Below are 20,581 nucleotides of genomic sequence, written 5' to 3'. Positions count from 1 at the left end.
CAGCTCCGTCTCCTCCCATGTTTCCCTAAGTCCTCCTCTGTCCTCTTACTCACCGCAGCTGGGCCACTCGGTGTCCATCTGGGTGGGTGATGGGAGCCTCTGCTCTTGACTGTAATTATGGAACTTAGCCTCAGATAAAAGTACAGATTGTGAAATGGAGGGGGTTATAGCCCCTGGGTATTCCAGGCTGGAATGGTTATGGTAGGAAAGGGCTGTTTTCAGTACAAATACCAGATTTTCCAGTTCCTCCTGAATTCTGGAGCTTTTAAGTAAATGTCTTTTGGGTTTTTTTTTTTTTTTTTTATATCTTGAATAGTCTTGGGGCTTTTACTAGTTACACTGGAGTGAAGGCCCTGTGAGGGTGCTACAACCTCTCCCTCATTCTTGGTATGGAATTACCCATGGATTATGAAGTATTTTTATCATAGTGTTTTAGGAAGTTTGTTATTTCAGCTAAAATTGTTTCAGTGGAGGGTTTAAAATTTATCACTAAAAGAACCTTGTTTTCTGGTTTTGTTTTAAAATGGTTTTAGTACACTGTAATCAAAGCATACTGTTCATCATGGCATTTTATGTGCACACACATATCTGTATCCATGGGTTCCCAGCATCATGGAGAGAAGATGCATCTGTGTCATAGCTTCACCTTGCTGCATGTGCTGTCCTCACTTCCTCGTCTGGCTCCTTACTGCAAGGCTTGTGTCCATCGTGTCCATCTCCCATGTTGCCCAAGTCTCTGTCTCACACAGGCAGGGCAGGAGCTTATTATGTCCTAGGCATTCATACCTGTTTAGACCACTTTTATCTAAATCCTGCCTTGTTAGGAATAATTAAGGACTTATAATCAATAGAGTTGTTAAATTATGTTAATGCCATAAAGGTAAAACAAGACAGTTCTCTTGTGTCCCTGCTGTCATTTCCTTTCTGTCCTCAACCAGCAGCTGCAAGAGCTCTGCCTGGAGACTCTCTGGAAGGAGATGATTTTGAGAAGGAATTCTCATTTCTGAACAGCCTCCTAAGCCCCACTTCTGCAAGTGTTAGTGAACTTACACCGGACTGCCTGACAGCCTGTGGGAGCCCCAGTGCTGGCCTCACATCCCAGGAGCCTTCAGTGGGATCTGAACCTCTCACCTACTCTTCCCAGTTCCTCCCGTCACAGCTCTTCGACCTTGGCCTTCATGCAGATGGAGCTTTCAACAGTAAGTAATACGGAGACATTTGGACATGTGCTCTGTGTTTGCTAAGCAAAACTATTGTGGTTATTGATGCTAGAATCAAGGGAAATAGATTTAACTTCACCAGTACTAGAGAAAAATCTGCAGTCATACCAATCAACAGGAAAAAAAATATTAAATCTGAACCTCACTGCAGTTGTCAGCAAGTCTGAAACAAGGGCCGTCTCCTTGTTAACCTCCACTAAACCCATGTGCTCCAGGTGTTTACAACATTGACCTACTAAGCCACTCCTGGGTGGTGATGCCATCACCACCCCAAGCAAACCTTGGTGTATTTTTTTCCCCTGAGGGGTTCAGAATTAGCAAGAGAGAGAAAGCAAGGAAGACACTGGAGTAAGCTGCAGCAGAGGGCTGTCCTAGACAAGGGTCACCAGCAAATCCAATGTCCTATACTCAAGGCTGTACTTTGGGAGTCATTTTGCTCCTGTATCTATGCAGGTTATCAAATTGAGCCCACTCTGTCTCCAGTCCACTCAGAACTTCATTTGGTTGTCCATGTTGCTGCAAGAAATTCCAACAGGTCTTTGACATCTTAACTCCTCCTCTACACTTCTCTAGTTACTTTCCCCACAGATTCCAGAGTCAGCACACGGCTTGCATTTTTTAAAAAGCAAAGCAACATGGGCTATAGGATAAAACGAGTCAGGGTTTCTCTGTGTAAGAGTCCTGGCTGTCCTGGAACTCACTTTGTAGACCAAGCTAGCCACAACCTTTACCTGCCTCTGACTCTCAAGTGCTGGGATTAAAGGTGTGTACCACTAATGCCCAGCTGGGAATTCTTAAAGGAAGGAATTAGTTAAATGAGATTTTTCCAACATTAAAAAATGGGAAACACTACTGCAATGGAAAGAGTCAGGTTTCTGTATGATTACACAATGGATGGTTTAAAATTGCAACAATTAAATGAAGGGATAATCAACCAGGATTGACTTACTGTTATCATTTTGATAATCTTTGTTGTCAGTTTAATAATTCTTGGTTTATCTCTTTAAAAAGCTGGTTGATATGATTGCCAAGATGCAGGCCTTAAAGAAACTTACTAAAGCAGGTCATAGAAATATATTCAGACCTAGACAGAAGAATTTAAAGGAAAACCATTTCCAGCATTACATTATAAGGTTAGAAAGGAACAGCCGAAGGTTTTTAAACAACCATCCTTAATTTATCCAGTAACCCTACAGGAATTGACAAATGATAGAGGCTCTGTAAAGAGCTGATTGGATTCCTGTGCCAATGTTACATTTAAGGAAGCGATAGTCTCATATGGCATACATTCACCGTTTGTGAAATAGATGTTAAACTCCAGGTCAGTTTGTAATAGAGTTATCCCTAAAGACTAGATAGACTTGGTTAATACTGTTTTAGAGCCTGGTCCACAATTACAATAAAGGATCTGGTTCAGAAAAGAGGCTAAGACCAAGCCTGGCTTTATGCCATGCAGCAGCTTTGAATGCTTGGGACAGAATTGGAGAGGTATGAAAGAAAATTGAATCATTTTCTAAAGTTATACAGAGCCCAAAGGAATCCTTCATGGATTTCTTACAAAGATTGGAATCAATAGTAAATAGAATGATACCAAATTCAGAAGTTACACAAATATAACTGAATCTCTGTCTTTTGAAAACCTAATTCTCAATGCAAAAGAATAATTAGGATGCTAAAGGCAAGGTCAGCACCCTTGGAGGAATGGGTCCAAGGTACAATCAATATTGAATCTCATGACCATGATGATGCATGGATAGGTGATTTCCAGAGGTTTGAAGAAAAAACAAAATGTCAAGTGTTTCAATTGTGGCAAACAAAATCACCTTAAAAGGGATTGTAAACAGGGTATTCTTAGAAGCAATGTTGTTTCTAAGCATAATTCAAGCAGAACATCCCTCCCTTCTGGATTTTGCAGAAGGTGTGGCAAAGGCAGGCATTGGACGAAAGACTGTGTTCAAAAAGGGACATTCAAGGCATCCCTTTGCCATCCTGAAACTCCTTGAGAGGCCCCTATGCCAAATGTGGTTCAGCCATTTCCTGTCACCATGGAAACTCCTTCCCAGAGCAATTAAAGAACCTAATGCCTATTGTAAGAAATCATACTGCTGTGGAGGATAGAACAAAAAATTCAGGAGAAACCATAGAGCATGTATTCTGGCAAACTTCTATAAACGAACAAAGACCAAAATTAAAAATAAGAATAAATGACATTGTCATTGAAGGTCTGGTAGACACAAGTGTGAACATAATAATTTCACCAGAATCTTGGTATCAAAATTGGTTGCTTCAGAAGGTATATGTTCAGCTTTTAGGGATTGGAACTTTATCTTAGGTAAAACAGAATGTGAGATGAGTTGAATGAATAGGACTGGAAGGAAAGAGAGGAATATATATAAATTTACATACCATTCTCCCCACCAACCCCCCATCCCACCTCCTATCCATTTCCCAGGGAGGGTGAGGCCTCCCATGGGGGTTCATCAAAATCTGTCACATCATTTGGGGCAGGACCTAGGCCCTCCCCCATGTATCTAGGCTGAGAAGGTATCCCTTCATAGGGAATGGGCTTTGAGAGCCCATTCGTGCATTAGGGATGAATACTGGTTGACTGCCCAGGGCCCCCAACTGACACCCATGTTTAGATGCCCTGGTTCGGTCCTATGCTGATTCCCCAGCTGTCAGATTGGGGTCCATAAGCTCTGGCTTGCTCAAGTTAGCTATTTCTGTGGGTTTCCCCAGCATGGTCATAACCCCTTTGTTCATCACTCCTCCCTCTCTGAAACTGGATTCCAGGAGTTTGGCTGAGTGCTTAGCTGTAGATCTCTGCTTCTGCTTCCATCAGCTACTGGGTGAAGGCTCTATGATGGCATTTAAGGTAGGGGAAGGGCATTAAAAAAAAAAGATTTATTTAGTATGTATATAGTGATTTATCTGCATACATGCCTGCATGCCAGAAGAAGGAATCATATCTCATTATGGGTGGTTGCAAGCCACTATGTGGTTGCTGGGAATTGAACTCAGAACCTCTGGAAGAGCAGACAGTGCTCTTAACCTCTGAGCCATCCCTCCTGCCCTGGGGAGGGGCATTTAAGGTAGCCTCTCCACTACTCCATAGATTCTTAGTTGGGGTAATCCTGTGGGTCCCTGGAGATTTCTGTAGTGCCAGATTTCTCGTTAAACCCACAACAGCTCCCTCTATTAAGGTATCTCTTTCTTTGCTCTCCTTTTCTATTCTTCCCTCAATTAGACCTTCTTGATCCCTCAGGATCTCCTCCTCCCTCTCCTCCTATCCTGTTTCTCCTACCTCCCTACCCCCTCCAACATGCTCCCAGTTTGTTCAGGAGATCTTGTCCCATTCCCCTTCTTTGTGGGGGGGGTGTCTATGTCTCTCTTAGGATCCTCCTTATTTCCTAGCTTCTCTGGGGGTGTGAACTGTAGGCTGGTTATTCTTTGTTCTATGTCTAATATCCACTTATGAGTGAGTACATACCATGCTTTTCTTTCTGTGACTGGGTTACCTCACTCAGGTTTCTTCTAGTTCTATCCATTTGACTGTGAATTTCAAGATTCCATTGTTTTTGTTTTTCCCACTGAGTAGTACTCATTGTGTAAATGTACCACATCTTCTTTACCCATTCTTCAGTTGAGGGGAATCTAGGCTACTTTCAGGTTCTGGCTATTACAAATAATGCTGCTATGAACATAGTTGAACAAATTTCCTTGTTGTTTGAATGTGCATCTTTTGGGTATATGCCTAAGAGTGGAATTGCTGGGTCCTGTGGTAGACTGATTCTCATTTTCCTGAGGGACCACCATACTGATTTCCAAAGTGGTTTGAGTTTGCACTCCCACCAGCAGTGGAGGAGTGTACCATTTTCTCCATATCCTCTCCAGCATAAACTGTCGTTGGTGTTTTTTATTTTAGCCATTCTGATAGGAGTAAGATGGTATCTCAGAGTTGTTTTGGTTTGTATTTCCCAGATGGCTAAGGTTGTTGAGGAATTTAAGTGTCTTTCAGCTATTTTAGATTCTTCTATTGAAAATTCTCTATTTTGTTATGAATCCCATTTTTTAATTGGATTATTTGGTGTTTTGCTGACTAGTTTCTTGAGTTCTCTGTATATTTTGGAGATGAGCCCTCAGTCAGACGTGGGGTTAGTAAAGATCTTTTCCCATTCTGTGGGCTGCCTTTTTGTCTTGCTGTGTCCTTTGCCTTAAAGAAGCTTCTCAGTTTCAGGAGGTCCCATTTATTAATTGTGGATCTCAATGTCTGTGCTACTGGTGTTATGTTCAGGAAGCAGTCTCCTGTGCCAATTCATTCAAGGGTGCCTCCCACTTTCTTTTCTAAAAGGTTGAGTGTGGCTGAATTTATGTTGAGGTCTTTGATCCTTTTGGACTTAAGTTTTGTTCATGGCAATCTATCTCCAATCTTCTATATGTCAGCACCATTTGTTGAAGATGCTTTCTTTTTTTCTATTGTATAATTTTAGTTTGTTTGTCAAAAATGAGGTGATCACAGGTTTGTGGAATATCAGGGTTTTCAATTCAATTTCACTGGTCATCTGTCTATTTTTGCACCAATACCTAGCGGTTTTCAAGACTACTAACTCTATAACAGAGCTTGAAGTCAGGGATGGTTATGTCTCTGGAAGTTGCTTTATTGTACAGGGTTGTTTTGGCTATCCTGGGTCTTTTGGTTTTCTATATAAAGTTGAGTTTTATCCTCTCAAGGTCAGTGAAAAATTGTGCTGAGATTTTGATGGGGATTGCATTGAATCTGTAGATTGCTTTGGCAAGATTTCCATTTTTACTATGTTGATCCTACCTATCCAAGAGCATGGGAGATCTTTCCATTTTCTGGTATCTTCTTTAATTTCTTTCTTTAAAGATGAAAAGTTCTTATTATATAGGTCTTTCACTTCTCTGGTGTTACCCCCCCCCAAGATATTTTATGTTGTTTGTGGCTATTGTAAAGGGTGATGTTTCTCTGACTTCTGTAAATAGTAAGGCTAATAACTTTTTTTTTTTTTTTTTTTTTGAGTTAATCTTGAATCCTGTCACTTTGCTGAAGGTATTTATCACCTGTACGAATTCCCTGGTAGAGTTTTTTTGGTCACTTATGTATACTATCATATCACCTGCAAATAGTGAAAGTTTGACTTCTTCCTTTCCAATTCATATCCCCTTGATCTCCTTTCGTTGTCTTATTGCTCTAGCTAGAACTTCAAGTACAATATTGAAGAGATACGGAGAGAGTGGAGAGACTTGTCTTGTTCCTGATTTGATGACTGCTGTTTCATTAGGGGTTATAGGTCTATTTAAATTGCTTATCTGTTCTTGATTTAATTTTGGTTAGTGATAGCTATCCAGAAAGTTGTTCCTTTCCTTTAAATTTTCCAATTTGTGGAGTATAGGAATTCAAAGTATGACCTGATGATTCTCTGGATTTCCTCATTGTCTGTTATGTACACTTTTTCATTTCTGATTTTGTTAAATTGCAATCTGCCTTTTGGTTACTTTGAATAAAGGTTTGTCTGTCTTGTTGATTTTCTCAAAGAACCAACTCTTTGTTTCACTGATTCTTTGCATTGTTTTCTTAGTTTCTACTTTATTGATTTCAGCCCTCAGTTTGATTATTTCCTGGCATCTACTCCTCCTGGGTGAGTTTGCTTCTTTTTGTTCTAGAGCTTTCAGGTGTGCTGTTAAGTCTCTAATGTGACTATTCTCCAGTTTCTTTATGTGGGCACTTAGTGCTATGAACTTTCCTCTTAGCACTGCTTTGAAAATGTCCCATAAGTTTGGGTATGTTGTTTTCATTTTCATTGAATTCTAGAAAGTCTTTTCTTTTTTTTTTTTTTCTTCCTTGCCCCAGGGGTGACACAACTGAGCATTGTTCAGTTTTCCAACCCTTTACTCTGATGTAACATCTGTCTTTGAAGTTGAGATGTATTTTTTGTATGCAGAAGGATGGATTCTGTCTTTGTATCCATTCTGTTAGCCTGTGTCTTTTTATAGGTGGATTGAGACCATTGATTGTTGATTTTTTTTTTTTTTTTAAGTTTTTGATTGGGTGGTGGTGGTATTGTGTGTGTGTTTCCCTCATTTTTTTTTTTTTTTTTTTTTTTTTTTTTGCTTTTGGTAATGTGGGATTATCTAATGCCTATATTTTTTGTGAGTGTAGCTAGCTTCTTTGGGTTGGAGTTTTCCTTCCAGTACTTTCTGTAGGGCTGGATTTGTGGATATAGTGTAAATCTGGTTTTGTCATGGAATATCTTGTTTTTTCCATCTATAGTTATTGAAACCTTTGCTGGGTATAGTAGTCTGGGCTGTCATCTGTTGTCTCTCTGTGTTTGTAGAACATCTATCTAGGTATTTCTGGCTTTCAGAATTTCCACTGACAGGTCTGCCTTTATATGTTACATGGTCTTTTTCCTTTGCAGCTCTTAATATCCTTTTTTATTGTTTGTTTAGTATTTTGATTATTATATGGCGAGGGGGGCTTTTGTTTTGTCCAGTCTATTTGGTGTTCTGTAAGCTTCTTGTACTTTCATAGGCATGTCCTTCTTTAGGTTGGGAAAGTTTTCTTCTGTGACTTTGTTGAGTATGTTTTTTGTGCCTTTAAGTTGGATTTCTTTGCCTTCTATACATATTATTCTTAGGTTTGGTCTTTTCACAGTGCCCCATATTTCCTGGATATTTTGTGTAAAGGATTTCTTGAACTTAAGATTTTTTTTTTTTTTTTTTTTTTTTTTTTTTGGTTGATAAATCTATCTCTCCAGCGTATCTTCAAAACCTGAGATTCACTCTTCCATCTCTTGTATTCTGTGGTTAAGCTTGCATCTGTAGTTCCTGATCATTTACCCAGATTTTCTATTTCCAGCATTCCTTTTGGGATGTTCAGATCTTGTTGGTATAGAAAGAACTCCTAGACTCTGGTGGTATATTACTCTTTATGTTGTTGAAATGTGTTCTTATACTGTTATTTTCCCATCTCTTCTTCCAGTGGAAGCAGGTGGGGCCTCTCCCGGAAGGTGCGGGGCCAAGGTTCTCTCCTAGTGGGTGTGGTTTTAAGGCTCTAATGGGGGCAGGTGCTGGATGATTTGGTCTGCTCCCAGGTCTCTCTCCCAATGGGTGTGGTGATATGGCTGAAGAGAGGAAAATTAAAGCCATATGTTGTAACAATAGCAGTTAAATTTTGGGGAACGTGATTTTTTTACAGCAATGGTATATTTAATGTTCCCTCAATCTTAGGAAGTTATTAACCATAATTTTAATAGATAACATAATAGATACCATATCTTATATAATATCATAAAAAGTATTATAAAGAACAGTCACCAACCATTCAGGTTGTACAAGAACAGGGCACAACAGCTGCTATCTTCTAAAGGCACCAACAGCTCTCTCTTTAAAATGGTTCACAGACAAACCTGAATGGGTTGCACAATGGCCATTAAATTTCAGGCTTTAGAACAGCTGGTACAGGATCAAATAAATGCTCAGCATACTGAAGAAACACCCAGCCTTCAGAATTCTCCTGTATTTGTTGTTAAAAAGAAATCTAGAAAATGGAGAATGGTAACTATCTAAGAGCGGTTAGTAAGCCAATTCAGCCAATGGGCTCTCAACATGCTGGAAGTCCTTTGCCTGTTCTATTGCCTAAAGAATTTTACTGATTAAAAGACTGCTTCTTCACTATACCTTTACAAGAAAAAGACAGAGAAAAATTTGCCTTCACATTGCCTACTTATAATAATCCTCAGCCTGGTAAGAGTTATCAATGGAAGGTTCTCCTGCAGGGAAATGTTAAATAGTCCTACCCTGTACCAATATTTTGTACATCAGCCATTGGAAGTGATATGTAAGCAACTTCCTCAATCTATAGTTTATCATTACATGGACGACATTTTATTATTTGATTCAAATGTAGATACTTTAGAAAGGATGTTTGAAGAAGTAAAGAAAATTCTCCCTTGTTAAGGGTTACAAATTGCTCCTAATACAAAAAAATACAAAGAGGAGATTCTGTTAAGTACTTAGGCTATAAAATAGGTTTACAAAAAAATTAGATCCCCCCCAAAAGGGTGCAAAGTAGGAGAGATCAATTGCAGACTTTCACTGACTTTCAAATATTGCTAGGAAACATATCCCATACGGCACATTATTGGAATAAAACCTGATCAACTAATATAAACAAAACTTTAGATGGAGACAAGGACTTAAATAGTCCCAGGAAATTATCAACTGAAACTGGGAATTAGCTTTGGTGGGAGAGAAATTATGGGCTGCACAAGCGGACTGTGTGGATCTGCATTCTGGACATTTTACTCTCTAAGCATTTCAATGCAGAGGGGGAAGATATTACCATAGAATGGATCTTTTTACCACATAGACTGAGTAAAAAATTTAAAAAAACTTGTGTACAAGGTCTCTGAGCTAATTCTAAAAGGAAAATTGAGACCATCAATTAGCAGGAATAGACCCAGCAGAAATTATAGATCCTTTAAGTAAGGATGAAATTGACAATATGGACAGAAAGTGAACCCTGGCAAAGAGCTTGCAGTAATTTTTTGGAAGAAATTAACAACAAATATCCCAGAAGCAAGAGAATTTAACTTATAATGAGAATTGACCTGATCCTTCCTCACATTGTACGGGAAACACCGATAACTCCAGTTATCCTACATTCTATACTGATGCAAATAAATCAGGAAGAGCAGGTTACAAATCAGAAAATTTAACTAAAGTGGATTCAAGTCCTTTTGATTCTGCCCAAAAGTCAGAATTCTATGCTATTTTCATGATGTTAATGAATTTTACAAAACCTCTCAACATAGTTACTGATTTGCAATATGCAGAAAGTTGTTTTACATACTGAAACCACTGAATTTATACCAGATGATACAAAATTGACTTTCATTATTTATTCAGTTATAAGAAATAATCACGAATAGCAATCATCCTATATATACAAATACATCCAATCCTATATGTGTCTGCCAGGCCCTCTAGCACAAGGTAATAATGGAATTGATCAATTATTGATTACAAACAAGGCCCCAGAATTTCATTAAAAAATCATGTCTATAGCAAAGGTTTGAAATCTTGGCAACAAGCCAAGGAAATTATAAGGAAATGTCTGTCCTACCTGCAGGAAGTAACTCAAAGAGTGCTCAAAGGAATGAAATCTGGCAGATGGATTTGTTCCATTTTGTAGAATTTTGATTTGGAAAATTAAAATATGTATACCACATCATTGATACCTATTCAGATTTTCAATGGGCAACTACTTTGAGTTCAGAAAAGGCTGATTAGGTAATTACACATATGTTAGAAGTTTGGCCATCATGGGCATACCTGTACATACAATGCTGCAGCATATGTCTCCAAGAAAATGAAACAGTTTTTTGCTTATATAATACAAAGCATATTACCAGTATACCACACAATCCCTACAGGGCAGGTAGTTATAAAAAGTTCAAATAGAACTCTAAAGGATATGCTAAATCAACAGAAAGCACTGATAAAGAACCCCAGAAACAGATTGCATAATAATTTATTAACTTTGAATTTTCTAAATGCTAATGAGAAAGGAACAGTTGTGGAGAGACATTGGATAACAGAAAAAAACAAAACAAAACAAAAACTAGTTAATTAAATGAGCCAGTATACTTGAAAGATGTGTTGACCTCAAAATGGAAACCAGGATATGTGTTACATTGGGAGAGGGGTTTTGCTTTTGTTTGTACAGGAGAAGAAAAACTATTGATACCATCAAAATTGATAAAGGTTCGATTTGAACAAGAGATCTCTTAATTAGAAGAGATGATTGTTCATTAAGCGCCATGACCATTCAATCTACACTAACCTATAAAACTAATAAATGCTTTTCATTTGATCAGATACACCTTGCCAAAAGTGAACCTCCCCAAAATTAGGATCGGGGGAAGGGTTTTGCTTTCCCCTTTCAGGAAGAATAAAAGCATCCAGCTAAGATATCTGAAGACAGACCACTGGACAAATGAGACATGAAGAAAAAGGACAAATCATCCAGAAAAAAATGTCCCAAGAAAAAGAGTAAATTGGCCTATTGGTATATCAAATATCCAACAGGACAAAATCTCATATATCTTCTGAAATGTTTATTTCTACTTACAAGGTTCTCTACATATAATGCAAGTGGTCTTTTTGTATTACCAGTCCAATTAAAGATTAAAGCTGGCTTTGGAGTTGAAGTGTGGCTCTCTCCTTCTCTAAACCCAAGCGTGCTTGTTAAAGTAAAATCCAAAATCTGTCTCATGTCATAAAAGCCAGCTGATATGGGACAGAAGAAAAACCAAAATTTAAGGGACAATTGTATGCCTCTACTCTCGAAATCCTTTGGTTTTATTTTGACTCATTGCAACTTTTCTGGAGGTATAAATATTACCTAAAAATTTTAATGGGTGTATGTGTGTTGTATTTTAAAGTTTTTGTCATGACATTAATGGTCATATAGCATACTAATTCTAGAAAAAGGTTTCATCTGCCTTGCTTTCCATGATTGTGGCTTTGAGTCTTTATCAGTTTTCTGCAGTGAACCATGAACATGCCTAACAGTGACCTCTGAAGTCTCCTAAAGGAGGATGGGGCCTTACAATGACAGTTCTACCTGGACTATAATAACATCACTAAGCTGAACAACAACTAAAGATCATCTTTGAACTACAAATTGCTAAAGAATAATTTTGAGGTGGCTAACTGAGGTGACCAGCCTCACAAACTACTCTAGCCAGAATTGGAGACAAGCCCTGAACTTTCCCATTATACAGAGACAACAAATGATACACCCCCAGGACTTGACAATTAACTCAATTTTCTTCTTAGGATCCCCTAATGATGCTGTCTTCCCAGACAGCTTGAAATAATTTTAAGAACATGACACCCATATTCCCAAAAGGTGAGGTGGGTGTTTTTTGGTCACTCAAAGAGTTATAGATATTTGTTATTTGTTTAGGGGATTGGTTACAAGTTGTTATTGGTTATGGTCAGGAAAAAAGCTAAACAAAGGAGATAGATTCAGAATTCTTGTTTTGAAAAGGGAGATACAGATATGATAGAATAAAAGGGTAATTATTGAATCTACTCTGAAAAGAAAAAAGGGAGGATATAGATCTATTAAGATAAAAAAAGGTAGATTATTAAACTTACTTTTAAAAGGCAAATACTTGTTTTAAATATTTTACATTGGGTTTAACTTTTGTATACCAATTTTGTATATTGATACACATTTGAGATTAATTTGGTTAAAATATACTGTATATATATTTCTAATCTTTTTCAAGGTATTGTGCCTATACAGCTCACTTAACAATGTAATGCAAATTTCTAGTCCTTGAAAGTTATTATTGCCAACTATGTAAGATAATAAGGAATTTCAAGTTAGAAATTAGTCACCTATTACAATTCAATTTATAGTCATATTAGGTATGTTTAAAAGGTCAAACAGATATTTTAGATAGATCATCTTCAAAAACTTCAGAGATGTACAGAGTATGGCATTTAAGATGTTTTAATAACATAGGTTATTTTTTTTATGCAGCACCAATGTACTACAGAGAAGATGGTGGGCATCGAAGAATTTACTTTTGTTGTGGCACAAGTAAGCCACTGGCAAGAAAGTGCCCTTGCCTTGGCTGATGATAGTACGCCTTTAATCCCAACACTAGAGAGGAATATAAGGGGGGTGGAGACAGGACTGCAGTGTATTCAGTGCAATAGGTGAGAACTATTTAGTTGCTGGCTGCTTTGCTTTTCTGATCTTCAGCTTTAACTCTGTTATCTGTCTCTGAGTTTTCATTATTCATGCTACAGTTAATTCTTTCTTGTTTCTCTGTCTTTCTTTCCCCCAAAGGCTGGGTCTCCCCAGAGGGATCAGAACACTCAGATACCTTGCCAGTGTCTTCACAGCATCCAAAGAAATTAAAATGTAAGTACTTGTTTCCATTGCATTAATGAGTGAAATTCAGGAGAATTTAGAAAAGGACCACTTTGCCTTGTGTGAAGAAAATAACTAGGCATTATCAGTGGTATTTGGGCTCCATCACTGAGCTTTTCCAGCTCAGAAGGTGCCTTGGATTGCATGATGCCTGCAGACAGGAATGATGGGAGCATCTAGGACACAACCTCAAACTGGTTTTACAGGTGTGCACAGGTATTGGCTGTTATCCAGCCTCCCCATCCATATACTGCATTGCTTCAGATACTCCATCCACCTGGGATGACAGGCTTTAGGTTTTGGTGACAGAGCACTTCATTTAGCAGGATGACCTCAGAGGTCATTCATCCTGCAACAAGTATTACAGCATTTTCTGCATAAGGGTAGACAGTGTCCTCCTGAACACAGGACAGCATATTGGTTCACACTGCTCCGAACAGACTTGTCTCTTCCCATTCATAATCTATTATCCACCTGAATTCGTATTATTCTGTAGTTTACAATCATCACTATACTTAATCATTTTGTACTCAAGTTGTTCAAGTGACTGCCTATGGAAGGTCTCTTACACAGACTTCCAAATTCTTATGATACCAATACTTAAATTTTCTTCTCAATAAATTCAGCATTATAAAAAAACTAAAAATTAAAAAGCATCCCCATGTATTCTTTGAGTAGGTTTTTCAGGATGTACCTTATTCTGTATTTTGTGTGTTCTGAATTGAAATAATTTAAATGGCAGGTAGGGATCTCACTATGTAGTCAGGCTGGCCTTGAATTCTTGATTTTCCAGCTTCAACCTCCTGAGAACTAAGATTATAGGTAAAGGCCACCACATACCAACCATTAGTAATTTTGACATAATGTTTATTATTATTATTATAGTTACTGCTCCTCTGTGGTGCTGGGGATAGAACCTAGGGCCTTTACATGCTAACTAACCAGTTAGCTGCATCCTCAGCCTGGACCACGCTCTCTCTTTTCCTCTCTGTATGTTTGCTAGTCAGCATTCTACTGTATTTGGCTAATGGTTTAAGTTTCAGTCCATGGTCAATCTTCTGCACCTGTACTTGGCAGGGATGGTGAAGGATGCCTGTTTACTTCACAGAAGCCAAGAACCTAAAAGTGAGCAAAAGTTGCAGTTGCACTGTCCCACAGTGATGTAACTTCCTTCCATGGGGCCTCAGCTTTAGGATGTATATGAGTGCCCTGTCCTCAGCCCTTTCCTAAAGGGTCTACCTGTGTGGGATGGCTGAGGACCACACACTGCATGTCACAGCTCACAGAACACAGAAAGCAAAGGGACTGCTTTGTACAGGCCTTTAAATCCAGCCCTCAGGAAGCTGAGGCAGAGTTATTACCATGAGTTCAAAACCACCCCTCTCAAAAAAAAAAAAAAAAGTTATTTTGTTTCTGTTTCTAATCACAGATAATGAAATTTTCTTTCCTGGCTTGTAAGTATAATTGTTTTTACATACTCATCAGGGAGGTGTCAGGTGTTACCATAGCCACCAGCAATGGCATAATTATCAGCAGCCTCTCTGTTTGCTCTAACATGTTATAGGAAAGGGGTAAATTATGTGACTGAAGCAGAGGAGAAAATAAGCTCTTTTAGGCAAGAGCCTTAGCCAGCATTACTCAGTGAAGGTAGAACACCAGACCTCAAAGCTGCCCTTGAATGGACAGAGCTGACATGGCCTTGGTTCCCAGAACTGGGGCAGGGCCTAAACTCACTGAAGCCTCAGTGACACAGCTCTGCCCTGACACGGCTACAGCCCCTCTGTAGCATGTCTGTAGCATGTGGTAACCATGACCTGGAGAAGAGGCTTCCTTGACTCTGTTCTGGGCTGAACTACATGTATCTTGCAGGACACTTGGCCCAGCACATATCCAGTTCTTGAGATTATCCTGGAGGTGCTTGCCCTGGTTTCTAGACTCCTTGGCCTTCAGGGATGTCCTGGCTAGTTTTATGTCAACTTGACACAGCTAGAGTCATTAGAGAGAAGGGAACCTCAATTGGGGAAATGTCCTCATAAGATTAGACTGTAGGCAAGCCTGTATGGTGTTTTCTTAGAGATTGATGGGGGAGGGCCCGGCCCATTGTGGGTGGTTCCTACCAAGCTGCTTTGGGTTATGGTGTAACCCAATGACAGGGGACTAGTAACCTTTTTAAATGACCCACTGTTAGCACCATGTGTGATCTGTTAGTCCTACCTAGCCCTCATATATAAACATGTATCCTTGAATATGTCACAATAAAATGTGCAGGCTACTGACAAAAATTTTCATTCTAGGAAGGATTAAAATGAGAGGGATTGAAACATTAATAAGGTGGGTTGAGGGCTGGAGAAATGATTCTTCCAGAGGACCCCAGTCAATTCTCAGACTAATATGGCAGCTCACAACTGTCTGTAACTCCAGTTTCAGGTGACCTGACACCTTCCTCTGGCCTCCATAGGTACCAGACACACACAGTGCCACATATGCATACAGTTGCTCACAAATACATATGAAATAAAACAAATCATTTTTTTAAAAGTAGGGCGTGAATTTGTGAAGAATGATAGTGCAATTAAAAAAAAAAAAAAAAAAAACTTAGCTGGCACTGGTAGCCCATACCTTTAATCCCAGCACAAAAGAGGCAGAGGCAGAGGCAGAGGCAGATGAATCTAAGTTCGAGGCTAGACAGATCTACAATGAGTTACAGGACAGTCAGGGTTACAAAGAGAAACACTGTCTCAAAATCACCAAACTAAAAATCCAAAACAAAAACAAACTCTCTTAGGGTTTCTATTGCTGTGAAGAGACACCATGAGCACAACAACTCTAATAAAAGAAAAACAACAACCATTTAATGGCTTGCTTACAGTTTCAGAGATTCAGTCCGTTATCATCATGATGCGGAGCATGGCAGAAGACAGACAGACATGGAGCTATTAGAGCAGCTGAGAGTCCTACATCTTGCAGGCAGCAGGAAGTAGACTGACACACAGGGCAGTATCCTGAGCAAAGCAAATGTCAAAGCCTGCCCCACAGTGACAACTTCTCCACAAGGCCATACCCACTCCAGCAAAGCCACACCTCCTAATAGTGCCACTCTCTGAGATTATGGGAGCCAATTATATTCAAACAACCAAATTCCACACCCTGACCCCCATAAGCTTGTAACAATATCATAATGCAAATTGCATTTAGTCCAACTTCAGAAGTCCCTATAATCAGTAACAGTCCTAAACTTGTTTCAAAGTCTGAAATCTCTTGAGATAGATGCAATCTCTTAACTGTAATCCCCTGTAAAATCAAAATCATAAAGCAGATCACATACTTCCAATACATAAAGACACAAGACACACATTACCATTTGAAAATGTAGGGAAGGGAGCACAGTGAGGAAACACTGGACTGAAGCAAGACCACAAACCAGCTGGGCAAATTCCACACTCTGCATCTCTGTGTCTGATGTCAAAATGTTCCTGTCTCCAACTCCTTTCAGCTTTGGGGAACACAGCACACGTCTTTCTCTTGGGCTGGTTCCACTCTGTTAGCAGCTTTCCTTGACAGGTATCCCACAACTCTGGCATCTCTAACATCTTGGTGTCTTCAAGAAATCCAGGCTTCAACTTCACAGCTTCACACAATGGCCTCTCTACTACATAAGGCTCCTTTCAGGGACATCCCTGACACATGCCTGACCTCAGAGGCTTTCTTTAGGTATGGAGGCAAATTCCATAACCCCTTCCTTCTATCCTTGACTCTAAAGCCAGAATCACGTGGCCAAAGCTGCCCAGTTCTGCTGCTTGCTGGGGCTGGAACATGGCCCCCTCTTCAATTACATCTTCACTGGCTTTCTATCTTCGATTAAGCTTGGCTGTCCTGACACTTACCCTATAGACAAGACTGGCCTCAAACTCAGCGATCTGCCAGCCTCTGCCCCCCAAGTGCTGGGATTTTACAGGTGTGTACCACCACACCCAGCTCTAAACTTTTCTCTTTCCACAAGTTGGAAACTTAGCTGGGTAGGATCTTGCCCTGAGGTCACTGCTCCCTTTACCCCCTTTATTAATCTCTTTATCTCCTTGAGCATAGAATTTAGCTCTATTCCATTTCCTAGTGCTCTCTTTTTTCTCCTCAGAATTTTCACTTTGTAATTTACTCTGCTCAGCTTTCTCCTTTTCATATAAATCTTCATTAGAGTTACCGTTAAAAACCACACAACAGAGTCTATACTATGCTGTTTTGAGATTGCTTCTGCCAAGGAATTACTCCAAGACTCTTCACTTTAGTCTAGGGCAGACTCCGGGCAAGGGCAAAAAGCAGCCACTTACTTCACCAGTATATCACAAGAACGATCTCTAGGCAGCAAACTAAAATTCTCCTCTAAAACCTGTTGAGGTAGCCCTGCACAGTTCATCAAACCACACTCAACATCACTGTCTCCATGCTCCTACTAGTATGGCCCAGTAAGCAGTGCTTAAAGCTTTCCATTGCTTTTCCAACACAAACTCCCAAAGTCCACTTTAGTCCAAACAGAAAATCCTAGTTAGGGTTTCTATTTGCTGTGAAGAGACACCATGACCACAGCAACTCTTATAAAGAAAATATTTAATTGGGGCTGGTTCAGGTGCAGTCCATTGTCACCATGACAGGGAGCAAGGTGGCATGCAGGCATCTGTGGTGCTGGAGAATAGCTGGGACTCCTACATCTGAGCCCTCCCCCACAGTGACACACTTCCTCCAACAAAGCCACACCTCCTAATAATGTCCCTCCCTATGAGATTGTGGGGCAGTTACATTCACACTACCACACAAACACAAAACTACTTGGGCCTGAGATAAAATCTTCTTATCAAAATGTTTTAACATTTTAAAAATTACCTTTAGAGAGGGAGAAAACATGTGTTTCTCTCCTTCCACACTATGTGCTCTAGGGAACAAACCTGGCGCTTAACCTACTGAGCCATCTCCTTACCCCTGACTGGAGAATGCTTTGACAAGCATTGGGCATGATGGTGCAGACCTATAGTCCAAAACTTAGAAACCTGAGACAGGGTCACATATTTGAAGCTAGCATGAGCTACACAGCAAGACCCTGCCTCAAAAGAGAAATAAAAATTAAAGAGACAACTTCCTGAAATGCAAAATGAAGGTTTTTTTTCCATTTATGTCTACTTTATTATTATTTTTAGTTTTTGTAAGACAGGGCTTCTCTGTGTAGCCCTGGCTGTCCTGGAACTCACCTCGTAGACCAGGCTGGCCTCAGACTCACTGAGATTCACCTGTCTCTGCCTCCAAGTGCTGAGATTAAAGGCGTGAGCTACCATATTTTTGAAGCATTACTTTTATTTATTTTGATTTTTCGAGATAGGGTTTCTCTATGCAGCTCTGGCTGTCCCAGAACTTGTTCTGTAGAACAGGCTGGCTTGAACTCATATCCACCTGCCTCTGCCTCCCAGGATTAAAAGGCTTGCACCACCACTATGTGGCTTTATTTTTTTATTTCATGTGTACTGGTGTTTTTGACTGTATGTATGCATGTGTGCGGGTGTCAGATCACCTGGAACTGGAGTTACAGACAGCTGTGCACTGCTATGTGGGTGCTGGGACTTGAACCTGGGTCCTCTGGAAGAGCAGCCAGTGCTCTTAATCACTGAGCCATCTCTCCATCCCCAATAATGGGGTTTTAAGCACAGCTTAAGCTTTCCTGGGAGGAACAGAAGTTACTGTGACTTTAAACCTTATCTCTGAGCTTTCTATACATCATGTGAAATTGCTTCTAAGATAGATGAGCCTTGTCACTATCCCCAAGAGAACTCAGAGGCTCAGCAAAGCAGAGGTTACCTGCATTTGCATTTAAAATTATCCTGGGGGGGGTATAGTGAATTATCAGCCAACTTTATAAAAAAGCATTAACTTCAAACTCACAAAAGTAGTACAAAAATATTAACTTCCAAAAGCTTAATCTCTTTAATGTCTCTTTTTTTTACTAGCCCCCGACAATGGTAACCAAGACATGTCAGCCTGGTTCAATCTATTTGCAGACTTGGATCCGCTTTCCAACCCGGATGCTATTGGACACTCAGACGATGAGCTTCTCAACGCCTGACTGGGGTCACAGGGTCAGGGGTCTCAAGGCCTCAACTGTATACAATGTTTGCACTGTGACCACACACAGAAGTCTGTGTTCTGGACAGGACATCTGCCTGCCAACCTCAGTCTGTGTATTTATTGTGCTGGGTGTGCAAGCTGTTGATAGTATGTGGGAATTTTTAAAAACTCCCAAATCTGTAATACTGAGAAACCAAACTTACATCTGTATCACAGGAGATGGAGTATTTCTTTGGGAAGTGTTCTAGATTTAAGTTTCTTTGCTGTACGTGAGTAAAGAATAGGACAAAGAGGCTACAGTTTGGGGTGAGTTTGACACTGGCAGGTGTTTTATTTTGGGGAATAGCAGTAGAAAATAATGTTTTCTCCCTGATTACAATGTAGAACAGATTAGAGAACCTAGTCCGCTTTACTAAAATTAGAGAAACTTGTGCTTGCTTTTCTGTACTTGGAAGCTAAATCCAACAGTACTTTTCATTCACACACAATCATGAAGACACCTAGTTCCATCACTAAATTTTCACGTGGAAAATAGGAGGATGGGAACTCCATCTTCTACAGAAATGGAGGAAAGTGACTTGACAGGCTTTCTCACAAACTGCTACACAAGCAATAGGGAAGGAGAGTAATGCCTACCTGGGGCACAGTCTCCCTGAGGCCTCCAGAAACTACTTTATATATATCTGTAGTCTCATTTCTTCATGCAGTATAACCCGGAAGGTTTTCTGACAGACACGGACAATTCCACAGAAAGTAGGGGGGCCCACTCTCTTCCTTCCCGTCTAACTCCCGAGACGGCATCTGATTACTAAGCAAAAGCTGCTGGCAGAGGGTTTGGGGTCAGTTCTGGAGGGAAGGCTATTTAGTGGCAGTTGGGCAAGCTGGTGAAAACATCTCCCATTGATGTGCCACTCACTCAGTTTCCTGCCTACCCTTTAGTTTCGGTGTAGTTTTCCTTTAACTTCAAGGAACAGTAACTTACATCTTGGGTCTGTGCTATTGTCTTTCCAAGGGTATTCTTCCCAAGGAGTTTCTTCAGATCTTCCTCACAGGCAGCCTGTTATCTGGTAGAAACAGATACTTCAGTGATAGAAAATCAATGATCTCTTAAGGCAAAGCCCGAACCATCAACTACAAAAATGAAGGGCCAAGGGCCTTCCATTTTCCCAGATCAAAGTTACCACAAATTGACACACACACACACACACACACACAATTATCACTATTCAGTTTTTGGTTATCTTTCAGTATGGTTTATTTTCTCTAACCAGGAAGCCAC

General features: G+C 39.8%; 1 protein-coding gene across 1 annotated transcript in view; it reads left to right on the top strand.

Annotated features, from left to right (window-relative positions):
• Ica1l (islet cell autoantigen 1 like) overlaps positions 1 to 19,790 on the top strand; it is a 62,375-nt gene extending 42,585 nt beyond the window's left edge. Inside the window, exons 10-12 of the mRNA XM_051190289.1 lie at positions 939 to 1,199; positions 13,114 to 13,188; positions 19,185 to 19,790. Coding sequence (XP_051046246.1) covers positions 939 to 1,199; positions 13,114 to 13,188; positions 19,185 to 19,300 — 452 coding nt within the window. The 3' untranslated portion in view covers positions 19,301 to 19,790. The remainder of the gene's footprint in view (positions 1 to 938; positions 1,200 to 13,113; positions 13,189 to 19,184) is intronic.
• The last annotated feature ends 791 nt before the right edge of the window (positions 19,791 to 20,581 follow it).

The sequence above is a fragment of the Phodopus roborovskii genome, unplaced genomic scaffold, assembly GCF_943737965.1.
Source record: "Phodopus roborovskii unplaced genomic scaffold, PHOROB, whole genome shotgun sequence".
NCBI lineage: Eukaryota > Metazoa > Chordata > Mammalia > Rodentia > Cricetidae > Phodopus > Phodopus roborovskii.
The sequence above is the reverse complement of the archived record's forward strand: the minus strand, read 5'-3'. Positions and strand labels throughout refer to the sequence as shown.